A 14,104-nucleotide genomic window follows, 5' to 3' on the forward strand; every position below is an offset into this window, starting at 1 on the left:
ATACAAGAGAAAATCATTTCTAGTTAACCATACTAACGATACTTGACATAACATTGATCTCTAATTACCTATAATTACCGTAGAAATTGTATCAAATAATTTATCCTGAAGTCGTTAGATCAAACGTGAATATTTTTCTATCGTGTTATTTTACAAAGAGTGCATATTAGGGATAGTATTTCGTGCATTTCGTAATTTTCTAATAAGATGGTTATGAAAGGAGAATGTATAAAGATTTAATCGTGATAAATCTTTGTTAATTTAATATTCCATAAAAAACGATGAAAGAATTTGATGCGGCAAATATTATATTATTTGCAGGTTCCATACGTTTCCATCGCTTTCTCTCTTTCGACTTTTTTATTTACAAAAGTTTGTTACGATTTAAATTTGTCCTATTTTTATTAATAATTCATAATCTCGTCATGTAATCGCGAGTGTGCGTAGCAGCTATCGACGCGAGCTTAGGCGCGGTGCGGCGAGACGTGGGAACGGCGACGACGCCACTCTTCTCCTTCTTCCCCTCGCCGCTGCCGCCGCCGCCGGCAGCCAATGCTTGAGACAGTTCAGACAGTAGGCCGTGCTATGGCTCGAGCGGCTCGAGCCCTTCCTACGGCGCGCAAGGTGCGCTCTCATTTGCATAATTTAAAAAATTTATATCTCGATTATTAGCAGACCAAACCCACAACAATATTGAACTTTTATGTTCATCTCGATCCCATCTACCTTTTTATGAACAGTGACCAGTATGCTCTGGGACTCCCTGTATTTTATTTAAGTCACTGAAAATCTGTCGTAATTAATAATGCAATTAAAGGTAGAAGAAACTGTAAGTTTTCTATGGTTATAAAAGAAAATCCTTCGTTGTGTTAACAATACATGATATTGAACATTAATTTTTAAGCATAATTATCGTAGCATCGCGTCTAAGCTATCGTGAAATCGTTACATCAAGAGAGAATATTTTTTTGTGTTATTACAAAGAGTGTAACATACTATGGATAAGTATTTCGCGCATTTTAGTATGACACCTCTCTCTCCCTCTCTCTCTCTCTCTCTCTCTCTCTTTTTCTCTCTCTTTCTCTCTTTCTCTCTCTCCTCTTTCCCTCTCAAGTACTACGTAGTACACAAATACAATAAATATTACCACGTTTAACAACATCTTTAGTTTGTACTATTCTACTTTTATTATGTGTAATTTGAATAAAATTTTAACAATTATCATTTGTTTATATTTTTAGTGTTACACACGATCGAAAAAAAAATTATCAGAAATTATCACTAAAACTGCGATAAATAATCAGCACAATACTTTCTTTCTGAGCGTCGTATCGTGTTTAATGTTAAAAATGTTAAAAAATAGTAATCTTGTTAAAAAAATTTTATGACATTTAATGAAACTCTAATAATATTGATTGGAACTGTTGTTGAAAATGACGTTTATCGTGTTTCTGTAAATACTTTAGAGGAAAAGATATTCCTGCTAAATTACAAAGTATAAAAGTACAAAGTTCAATTTTACATACGAATCAAGAGTAAATAAAAAATTCAATAATGAATAAAAGAATTCAGAGTTTCTTCTACCTTTAATTGCGTTATTAATTACGACAGATTTTCAGTGACTTATAATGTATTAACGATAGAAGAAATTTGAAGTTCTCTATCATATACAAGAGAAAATCATTTCTAGTTAACCATACTAACGATACTTGACATAACATTGATCTCTAATTACCTATAATTACCGTAGAAATTGTATCAAATAATTTATCCTGAAGTCGTTAGATCAAACGTGAATATTTTTCTATCGTGTTATTTTACAAAGAGTGCATATTAGGGATAGTATTTCGTGCATTTCGTAATTTTCTAATAAGATGGTTATGAAAGGAGAATGTATAAAGATTTAATCGTGATAAATCTTTGTTAATTTAATATTCCATAAAAAACGATGAAAGAATTTGATGCGGCAAATATTATATTATTTGCAGGTTCCATACGTTTCCATCGCTTTCTCTCTTTCGACTTTTTTATTTACAAAAGTTTGTTACGATTTAAATTTGTCCTATTTTTATTAATAATTCATAATCTCGTCATGTAATCGCGAGTGTGCGTAGCAGCCATCGACGCAAGCTTAGGTGCGGTGCGGCGAGACGTGGGAACGGCGACGACGCCACGCTTCTCCTTCTTTCCCTCGCCGCCGCCGGCAGCCAATGCTTGAAACAGTAGGCCGTGCTACGGCTCGAGCGGCTCGAGCCCTTCCTTCGACGCGCAAGGCGTGCTCTCATTCGCATAATTTAAAAAATTTATATCTCGATTATTAGCAGACCAAACCCACAACAATATTGAACTTTTATGTTCATCTCGATCCCATCTACCTTTTTATAAACAATGACCAGTATGCTCTGGGACTCCCTGTATTTGTCAAATTACGTTTACAAGCCGTAAAAAAACATTATTATGTAATCAAAAATTTTATTTATTTAAGCGCTTCTATTTTTAAAATATCTTTTTTGTACGGCTTGTAATCGTAATTTGACGATTATAATCTTATTCCTTAATCTATTCCAAACCCGGGAACACCATTTATTTGTACGTATAAGCTACATAACTTGTATTTTGAAGCAAATATTTTTATAAACAAATAAACTTTAAAAAATTTTTTACATTTTTGGTCTTTATCTAATCGTCCCCGGGTTCATTTGTGTACGTACTTTAAAAGTGTAAAAGGATTATCAATTCTGTAAATTCAATTCGAAATTAAGTGATAAATACAGAATGTCGGTAAAACACACGACTTTAGCATCCTCTTAAGATCGGTCTATGAATTCCGTTCTAAATTCGATTCACACCGAAACAAGATCGCATTGAAGATTACGGTGGAAACTAGACCAGTGAGACAAATATATTTTTTCTCATTTTAACTTATTGCACCAGTGCAGCTAAAAAGAACAGACCCCATGAAAGGAACACAAAAAATAGCGAATTCAGTTGCTTGCACTAGTGCGCACTGAGTGTATATTAAGGCTTGTTTATAGTCAATTTTTATATTTAAGAATCATCTTAAATTCTTCTTAAAATACTTCTTAACCAGTAAGATGATCTGTACAACATCCATGGAATTTATTTTTTTTGTTAAATAGTTTTTGAACATGTATTCTTAAATATAAGAATATTGATGTAAAGTATACTCTAAGGTCTGTTCGCGTCACATGCCCCAACATGCTCCTATTCACCCCAATGCACTCCAATACGTTGATTCCGATGACGCCAACCTATTAGAATGCGTTGGAGTGAGTAGGAGCATGTCGGGGCATGGCGACGCGAACAAACCACTAGTTTACACCGAGCACTTGGTACGCGTATCAAATAGTAAATAACTAGTGAATGTGTTTAATCATTGGCTGATTAGCTTAAATTCACTACTTGATACGCGTACCAAGTGCTTGGTGTAAACTAGGGCTATGTAAACATGCCTTATGCTAATACTCCATGTATACGGTGAGCTCCGGCAAACGCATGCGGTGACCAATCAGAATTCAAGCGCTTGCTGTGACTTGCCGGAACCCGACCTGCGCCTGGTTGCTGATTGGTCACCGCATGCGTTTGCCGGAGCTCACCGCAGACATGGAGTTTTAGCATTAGTGCGCACTCAGTGTGCACTAGTGCAAGCAACCGAATTCGCTAAAAAAAGCTATTTTCGAACTCACAGGCAAGGGGAAAGAGCGGCCATATTGCTTTTAGTTAAGGTGTGATACAGCGGCGGCGCCACAAATGTTGGTCACGAAAAAGGCATGGGAGATTGCATTTCTTAGTATTTCCTACCTACGATTTCATGTATGAGATATGTGTGAGATATGAGATAATAGTTGGTTTTGATTTATGATTGATGTGTACTTCTAAACTACCAATTAGATGTTTTTCAAAGTTTAATTATTTACTCGTTAGCATTGAACGCAACCATTAATTTATCAACAATAATTTTTAAGTAATTATTAAAAATTATGGCAGCCGGTCCGATTGCGGAACGTAACCAAGGTATATCTCGATTTTTTAGTTTAAGTAATTTATATTGAATAATTTTTATATAATTTTTCTATTTTTTACATAACATAATTTTTTAATAATTCTTTTGTTCTAAAAGGAATATTATTTACATGTTTAAAAAAACATAATTATAACCTTATTGTCACATTACAAATTAATTTTTAATATATTTCATATTATTGGAAAAATTTGTAACTTGAATATATATTTATAATAAATTAACTTTTGTATTTATTATCTGTATGTTTGACATAAAAATTTACAGATGCAACAATATATGTTGGAGGTTTGGATGACAAAGTTACAGAATCTCTTATGTGGGAATTATTTGTTCAGTCGGGTCCTGTTGGTAACCACACATGTGTTATAAATATATAAATATATATATTTGATTAAATTTTTGTATATATCTCAAATATCTTTTAAAAATAAAAATACATATATTAAATATATACCCAGCAAGTAAAATGCCAGCAAACTCGAGCGTGATATTACAGCAGATTTAAATCTAATGCTTCATCATTAAGATTACGAACATAAAATGTCAATAGAAATGCAGCAAAAAATTAAACACTATATGCTACCATATTATGACAGCAAATATTGAGCACAATTTGCTATATCTGATCCTAAAAGCAAAAAAACAGCAGATACAGCATGAAATGCTATCAGGCTACGACAGCAGAAACATGGCAAAAATACAGCAAGATGTGTCATATCAAGTACTGACATGAGCCTGTTGACATAATTTGCTGAATTTTTGTTGTCAGTGCTTAATTTAATATGAATATATTTAATACGAATTTAATATGACGTTATGACATCTGGTTTTTTACTTAATTTTTGATGATATATTGTGCCAATACACAATGGCTGAATTTCGTTTTATTAATGTTGATAAATTTTTTTGTATTTTTGCTGCATTTCCTAAATTATATTATGACGCAAAGTCTATTTCATTTTTGTTGTGTTTTGATTAACTTCAGTTGAAATGGCAAACTGTGATTGATTACAGTGTCAATTTTTGCCAGCGTAATGTGTTTATCATCAAGTTTTCAACTCATGTTCTCGGCATGTTTGGCTATCTGGGTATATGAAACAAATTCTTTGTCAAACTTTGTTCTACTATCTAGAACAGCAACAAAATTGAACATTTATATAATAGCTAGTTTTTCAAATTTAAAATATAATTATCTACAAATATGTACATATAAAATACAAAATTTTTTTAGTTAATGTACACATGCCAAAAGACAGAGTAACCCAAATGCATCAAGGATATGGTTTTGTTGAATTTATGGGAGAAGAAGATGCGGATTATGCTATTAAAATTATGAATATGATCAAACTTTATGGCAAACCTATTCGTGTAAACAAAGCCAGTGCACACCAAAAAAATTTGGATGTTGGGGCAAACATATTTATAGGGAATCTTGATCCAGAAGTAGATGAAAAATTATTGTACGATACGTTTAGTGCATTTGGCGTAATTTTACAAACACCAAAAGTATGGACAATTAAGTTTATTTCAATCAATTGGTAATCCACAATTTTCTTTTTGACTGCTATTGATATCATGAAATAATTTTTATATTGCAGATAATGAGGGATCCTGAGACAGGTAATTCGAAAGGCTTTGCCTTCATTAATTTTGCTTCTTTTGATGCCTCAGATGCTAGCATCGAGGCGATGAATGGTCAATATCTGTGCAATCGACCGATATCTGTGTCTTATGCATTTAAACGTGATGCTAAGGGTGAAAGACATGGCAGTGCCGCCGAAAGACTCTTAGCTGCGCAAAACCCCCTGAGTCAAGCGGACAGGCCACATCAATTGTTTGCGGACGCACCACCTCTGGCGCCGCCACCAATGCCGAATTCGAATGCGAACACACACCAACCGAGCCATCATCCTCAGCATCATGTAATGCATCACGGAATGGTCGTGCCACCACCGCCGCCGCCATCTACTCCTGGGCCACCAATGGGTCATCCACCTCCACCGCCCGTCCCACCGCCACCGTCCGGTGGATTTCCACCGGCACCGAACATTCCTCCGCCTCCTCTACCCCCAATGTCTATGGCGGCACATCCTCCTCTACCACCTGGCATGCCACCGCCGTTGCCGCCTATGCCCGTACCGACTTCTCAGGCACAGTCTGCTACCTCCAGGATGATGGCACCACCGCCGCCACATTGGGCCGTGGGAGCACCGCCACAAGGACAATTTCCACCGCCTCCGCCGCCATCCTCCAGCGGCGGTCCTCCGCAATTCCCTGGGCAATATCAGCCTTCGCTACCGAGACCACCTCCACCTGCTTGGAGGCATCCGCCACCGCCTCCTGTTTCGCAGGGTGGTCCACCACCGCCACCGCCACCTCAATTTCGACCACCCTTCCCGCCAAGAGGACCACCGCCGCCGCCTCCACCACATGATGGCAACCAGTATTAATTATATTTATCACTCACATTTATATATTGTGTAGGCAATAATACTGATAAACAACGATATAATTTTGTTTTATAATTATCGACAAATATATTATCGATTGAGAGTTCTATGATACATTAATAAGAAAATGTGTATTTTACAAAATTTCTTCTCAAAATTATTCTTAAATAAACTTTGTTCATTTAGACATTGTAACTATCTGTATAGAAAGATTTCAATAATTCCCTGAGGTATTAATCCTAGGCTGTCACACCTCCTTTTGAGCAAGATTGTCGCACTGACAGTCACTGTGACCCAACGCAATTTTTTACGAGCTGTAGTTTAAAAACCAAGTGTCCAAAATTTCTGAAAAAATCTGTAATAAAGTCAAAACATAGAATAATATATTCTAATTGTAATCAATTAATATTTTAATTTTTAAAAAATTGTTGAAAAAAAATTTTTTTATCATTTTGCTTGAAAAATTATAACTTTATTTTTAATTTTGAGCTAAAAGTTTTGAATTATACTCTTAAGATGTTATTTTAATTAAAAAATAAGTTTATAAATGAACCTTTCAAAAACGAGATTTATCTTGTACATTAAAAGGACATTTTCTTTGACTCGAAAAATTAATGAAATCTACGTTTTCTTGGAGAAAATAATTTTTTATTAAGAATTAGTTAAAAAACAAAACAAATAGGTGTAATTATAATTAGTCACTAGTTGCGTAATCATAACACAATATACATGGTCCTTAGATATATAGTTATCTTCTTATTTTCCGACGGATCGTCAGATCGTCATTGGCATTATTTACGGCATCATCACTTTGCAAAAAAATGCTTTTAAATCCGCGTGTGCAAAAATTGTATGCCATCGTCTAATAAATGCGACCCAATGTATACAGTCTAGTAGAATTAGCTTTAAAAAGAAACTGTTTTGGGAAAAAATTGGTAACTCAGGTTTGACTGTGCGTAAAGCATAATTAATATACGTAGATTAAGATAGATCCCAGTAAACATCGATATCTTGTAGAAATCGAAGACATTCAAGATGTCTTCAAAACATTTCTAAAAGATATCTTAAGAAGATTTTGTTGAAGATATCTGAAGATTTCTGAAAGATATCTAAAAAACATCTTAAAAGATGTCTTAAAAATTTTTGAATTAGACATGTCAAAGATATCTAAATGAAAGATCTCTACAAGATATCTTCCCAGACAGCAAAGAGACATCTTATAGTAGCTCTTTATGAATTATATAAATTTTTAGCTTAAAAAGTTAAAAGTGTTATGTACAAAAATAAAGAAACAAATACGTTATCTTATTTAAAAAAATAATTTCTTAATTTTAAACTTAAAAAAAAATTTAAAATTAAAAAAGCTAAAAGTGTTATCTACAAAAATAAAGAAACGAATACGTTGCCTTAAAAAATAATTTAAAATTAAGAAATAATTATTTCTTAAATAAAGCAGTGTATTCGTTTCTTTATTTTTGTAGATAACACTTTTAGCTTTTTTAATTTTAAATTTTAAGAATTAAAATTTAAAATTAAGAAATAATTATTTTTTAAAAAGCAATGTATTTGTTTTTTTATTTTTGTAAATTACATTTTTAACTTTTTAATTTTAAATTTTAAAATTTAACTTTAAATATTTTTGAAACATAAACTTTAACTTGTTAACTGTTTTCCAAAATTTTAAAAATTTATTTGTGTAAAAGAAAAAATTATAAAAGAAATAATTATGTAAAAAGACACGTTTTCACATAAACGACAATATTTCTTTGTTATTCCATGTAAATTTAATTTACAAATAAAATGTTGAATATACTTTATAGTTAATTATTTAATTAAATAAATTATTTAATTAAGTAACGCGCGCTTTGCTGTTATATGACTTATTATTCATTTTCAGAAAATTTGAAAAGATTTAAAAAACTTTTGTTTCTTCGACAATTTTACAAACTTCGATAACTTCACAAAATTAATGCTGGTAAGTTAATATTTTTTTAAAAATAAAATCAATTTAAAGTTAAATAGTTTATAAAATTAATTTTCTCAAGTTAAAAATTGCATAAACGAAAAACTGATTTAGTTGAAATGTAGATTAAACTAATTTCAGTTAAATTTAAAGTTGATTTTGGAAAACGTTATTTATATTTATATTAAATTAGAAAGTCATAATTCGTTTAAACTAGATTATAAAAATAATTATAATTAGATTAGATCATAAATAAATTCAACATTTTATTTGTAAATTAAGTATATAGAATAATAAAGAAATATTGTCGATTATTTGAAAACTAGCTTTTTCGTCCGCGCTTCGCGCGGGCTCAAAGTCTCTTACTTCACGCACACATATACAGAGTGAAATGTGACTGGAAGCCATCCCGTAATAGAAAGATAGACGGAATCGAGATAAACATAAAAATACAATATTGTCTTGAGTTAGGTCCACCAATAATCGAGATATTAATTTTTTAAATTCTACGAATGAGAGCGCGCCGTGCGAAGAGCCGAAACGCTCGAGCTATAGCGCGGCCCACTGTGTCAAGCATTGGCTGCCGACGGCGGAGAGAAGGAAAAGCGGCGGCGAAGCACAGGATTTGGACTTTATATCGAGAATAAAAAATATTTTTTTTTGCTCTACTTATCGACTTTTAATTTTCGTTTCGCAGTTTCGTCTCAATTAGGTACCAAAATCTAATTTTCAAAACTCGACAAGAGTGAGGCCCAATTGCGCACATTAGCGATTGGATACAGTAGTACTTCCCGATTGGACACAGTCCCGTTTGGACACGGACTCGATTGGACACATATCCGATTGGACACGGACTCGATTGGACACAGTTCCAAATGCACACCGTCCGGATCGGACACAGTCTCGATTGGACACGGACTCGATTGGACACAGACCCGATTGGACAGGGATTTGATTGCACACGGACCCGATTGCGCACTGACCCGATTGGACACGGACTCGATTGAACACGGACTCGATTGGACACAGTTTTGATTGCACACCATCCCGATCGGACACAGTCCCGATTGGACACGGAATCGATTGGACACAGACTCGATTGGACACAAACTTGATTGGACACGGACCCGATTGCATACCGACCCGATTGTGCACCGACCCGTTTGCACAAGGACTCGACCGCGCACGGACCCGATTGCACACGGACCCGATTGGACACGGACTCGATTGGACACGGACACGAGTGCACACGGACCCGATTGCACACCAATCCGATTGCATACAACCCCGTTACAATCGCTTATGTGCGCAATCGGGACAGTCCCACTCGGCACTGTTTGTTTTCGTCGTCTACTATTCTGTAAATACGAATTTCGTAAGTACAAACTGTAGATCTTTTATATTAAGCAAACAATGTTATGACATGACAGCAAATTAACAATTTTTTCTCGTTTTTGGTAGAAACTCCACTCTACAAACTGGTAGCAAATTCTTTTATTCTGGAGAAGAGATTTTCCAAATCTATAAAAGAAATTAAAAGATATTGCGAAACAAAAATTACAATATTTTTGTCGGTAAAACAGACAACTCTCCTTAAAATCGGTTTAGTTTGATTGGGTCGATTAGTTTGGTTGTAAAGTAGGAAAAAACATGAAAAATGGTCATTTCTTAAATTGTTAATAACTTTCTTAAAAATTAAGTCAAGCATTTTAAGTTGTAGAAAAATATATAACTTTTATGACGATAAAAAAGTGTATCAAATTTCATCAAAATATATTACAGTGGAACCCCGCGTTAGCGTACTCCGCGTTAGCGGAAACTATCCTCTCTATATGCACTCGGCCCACATGAGTAGCGTGTGTGGGGATAGCAATGCAGTCACGTAGTATGTAAACAGTTACAACGTATTCTTAAATATTTGTGCAAGATTTTAATCTGTAATTAATTCATTTAAGACTAAGAAATGGCTAATATTTTTTTAAATTTAAGAATTATTTTGTTTATATGGTCATTAAAAATTGTCTCAAAAAATTGTTTCAAAATATTATTTGTGTAATATAAATAAAAATATATTTTTCTATAAATTTTTATTTAAAAAATTCACGCACATGTAACTAAAATAGCCAACACTAATTTAAAATAAATTGTTTAAATGTAATCACATAAAAAAAGGAACACCGATTGCAATCAAAGCTGGATTTCTAATTTGATAATATTTTATTTATAAATTATATGTTGGAAAATAATAATAAATTAGAAGTGTAGAGAATATAAAATATTCGGGAATATAATTTATTACAGAAGTACGAGATGTGAGTTTTTCGGACGACTATAGATACAATTGACTTGATCTGAGACGCTCTGCTTGCAATTTTATGATCGAATACATTTAGTCTTAAGCGTAAACATTAACTGGTTAGATGGCAATACCGATACGTCCCTGAATTTCATGGAGTGGGAGTGAAACCAAGCAATAGGAGATAACCCCGCGTTAGCGGACCAGAGCCCCGAACAGTTCGCTAACGCGGGGTTCCACTGTAATAACTTTTCGAGTAATGTCTATTGTTTATTCAAAACGCGCTCCACTAAAATTTAATTTCTACATTTTTGAGACGATGAACGAACCCGAACCAAAGCTTTTTCTCTTCTGAAAAAGTTGCAGTATCATATATCGGTATTGAAAAATGTATGCAATGCAATTCTCAAATAAACGTGTAAAAAATAAGCCTAATTAACAATTAAATAATTTTTAAAATATTAACGCTATCAAAATGGGGTAAAATGGATGTAATTTTGCAATAACCTCCAGCTTTTTGCGAGTGGCAAACGTACTATCTAATCTACGCATATTAATTGTGTTTTACGCACAGTCAAACCTGAGTTACCAATTTTTCAAAAAAGTCTAATTCTACCAGACTAATATGGGAGCGTCTCGTTTGCCCACGTCAATATTGACCACAGTTCCAATTGGTCACGTCAATATTGGCCAAGTAAATATTGACCACGTCAATATTGGCCACGTCAGTATTGGCCACGCGTCAATATTGGACACGTCAATATTTTGCCCACGCCAATAATGGCCATGCGTCAATATTGGCCACGTCAATACAACTGGTCACGTGACCACCCTGATGAAAATGTAAAATCAGAGCGTAAGTCGAATGTAAAGGGAGAGTAATAGAAGCGTTAACAAACCTTCTACAAAGCGTAAATTGAAACATTTGTTGCTTTGTAGAAGGTTTGTTAACGCTTCTATTACTCTCCCTTTACATTCGACTTACGTTCTAATTTTACCAGGGCTTCCACTTCGCGATTGGCTGGCACGATTACATACAGAATTTGGTCATGCGACGCCAATGCAGAACAGATCGTTCATAATGTTTCGAAGTATATTTACGATATTATTTATATTTCAAAGTATATCTACGAAATATATCTTATTTTGTAATAAATGTAAAGAATATCTAGCTGTTAATTTGACGATGTAGAATACTTTTAGGCACTAGCGCCGACTTGGGGGGGGGGGGGGCAGAGCACTTTTGGCCCCCCCAATAATTTTATTGGGGGGGCGACGCTCCCCCCAATAATTTTTATCTTTTTGAAAGTTTTTTTTTAAGAAACCACGCGCAAAGCTTAAGCTCGTATCAGACTACCAACTAAAAATAAGGAAAATAAGCTTCCTTTCTCGAATATTTGAAATAAACTATCTCAATTTTGTGCAATGTAAATAAAAATATATGTAAGTGTATAAGATATTAAAGCTCGCATACTTATATATAAAGCATACTTATATTTGAAGCTATTTTAGAACCTGCGGCATCATTCTTGCGGGCTGTTTGTAAAATGCTAGGGAACTTTCCAATTTTCGATAAGAAATGATATAATGTAATATGTGAAAGTGTTTTTAACTTTTATCTCTCTAGCCTAAAAAAAAGGTTAGAAATTTTCCTCTTGCCCCCCCCAACAAAAAGTTTTCCAAGTCGGCGCCACTGCTTTTAGATAATTAATTCTTCTTCTATTACAGACAACGTTATCGCTATGCCATCAAATTGTCATCTACCAGTTCTCAAAAACTTTGTGAGGTTAGTAACAATATGCAGTTTGCTTTGACTTTGCGCTTCAGAAAAGATGTAACAATATAATTTTTTGTTGAATTCAAACCACATTTGTATTTTTTCTTATTTATATACATTTATATACATTTATATACATATCCCACAGAGTGAGTCCCAGATGCGCACAGTAACAAACGGACACAGTAATAAACGGACACAGTAACAAATGGACACAGTAACGTGTCGCGCATTTGGTCTGTGTCCGTTTATTACTGTGACCGTTTATTACTGTGTCCATTTGTTACTGTGTCCGTTTGTTACTGTGTACATTTGTTACTGTGTCCGTTTTACTCAGCCTGCTGTGTCCGTTTCTTACTGTGCGCATCTGGAACTCACTCGGACTGGTGAGGTTACGTTGAATTTATCAAAATGATTGAATAATGCAAACAATTTTTTGCTCTTAAAACATTAAGTAAATGTTCAATAAATATTAAAAAAAGATTTGTTTAAACGTTAAATAAATGTTTATTAAATAATAACAATTTTTTTTATGTAAAATAAACATTTTTTTCATGAGAAAAAGAGGACTTATCCCATTATTTAAATGTTTTTTTAAATGTTTTTAAAAATGTTTCTCAAACATTAAAAAAATATTTTTCAAACATTATTGTGCTTATTGGATACTTGATAAGGGCCCAAAGCGGGGGCCGAAATGTCGTATCTGTAATTATCTAATAAAATTTGCCAGTTGTGTCAACTTAAAGAAGAAATTAGTCTTATTTATTATTAAATATGATGACTGTATGAATACCAGACATTTTAGATAGCACAGAATGTTCTGAGAATATAATATCCTAAAATTCCTCAGGACATCCTAAGACAGTCCTTAGGATGTCCTAAGACAGTATTCACGGACATCCTGGATGTATATTAATTTTTGAAAAAGATGTTAAATTAATATAGCAAGTGAGAAATCTTTGAATATCGTACGTATTTTTAGAATATATTGCAAAATCAAATGTGTAAAAATGTCGATTTCGAAGTCAGATTGAATGTCTACACTTATTGAAACAATGTGGCATATTAACAATACTAAAAAATTATAAAAAATGACAATTATTTTATTTTATTTTATACGAACGGAGCAAAAAGTTTTTTTAATAAGTTATTCCACATGCTATTTCGCTTGCATATGCAAAAATGATTTTAAAAAACTGAAAAACTTTATATTTATGTATAAAAATATAAGTTAACTATATATGTTTCATCCCTCTGACAATATCTATTGTAATGATCTCTAACAAATATATATGCATAAACAAGAAGTACTCATGAATCATCATGAAGCGTTAGAATGCGTATGGTTTTCGAAGTCAAGCAACGTCGGCGATGGTTGACATTTGGATGGATGACCATTTTCTCGGATCAGAGATTAAACATGCTTTAACAGATACGACTGTCTCTTGGCTGAATCATGTATAGTCTTCTTCTTCTTACAAAATTATTGTAGAAATAATTTGAACTTTTAATTTTTTGTTAAAGTTTTTTTCAATTCTCAAAAACTCTTAAAAATATTTAGAAATATTTAAAA

General features: G+C 33.4%; 1 protein-coding gene across 1 annotated transcript; it reads left to right on the plus strand.

Annotated features, from left to right (window-relative positions):
• Positions 1-3,806: 3,806 nt before the first annotated feature.
• LOC105833393 (splicing factor 3B subunit 4) lies at positions 3,807-6,690 on the plus strand. Its single transcript, XM_012675118.3, has 4 exons — positions 3,807-4,035; positions 4,310-4,393; positions 5,277-5,551; positions 5,644-6,690. Exons 1-4 carry the CDS (start codon positions 4,002-4,004, stop codon positions 6,493-6,495), a joined length of 1,245 nt encoding a protein of 414 aa, XP_012530572.1. The 5' UTR covers positions 3,807-4,001; the 3' UTR covers positions 6,496-6,690.
• Positions 6,691-14,104: the final 7,414 nt, after the last annotated feature.

The sequence above is a fragment of the Monomorium pharaonis genome, chromosome 2 (assembly GCF_013373865.1).
Source record: "Monomorium pharaonis isolate MP-MQ-018 chromosome 2, ASM1337386v2, whole genome shotgun sequence".
Classification (NCBI taxonomy): Eukaryota; Metazoa; Arthropoda; class Insecta; order Hymenoptera; family Formicidae; genus Monomorium; species Monomorium pharaonis.

What these genes read in the sequence shown, in the direction of transcription:
- LOC105833393 (XM_012675118.3), top strand. Translation starts at nt 4,002, where the DNA reads ATGGCAGCCGGTCCGATTGCGGAACGTAACCAAG. An exon ending in TGTTCAGTCGGGTCCTGTTG is followed by an intron (nt 4,394 to 5,276) that starts GTAACCACACAT and finishes AAATTTTTTTAG; the next exon opens with TTAATGTACACATGCCAAAA. An exon ending in TAATTTTACAAACACCAAAA is followed by an intron (nt 5,552 to 5,643) that starts GTATGGACAATT and finishes TTTATATTGCAG; the next exon opens with ATAATGAGGGATCCTGAGAC.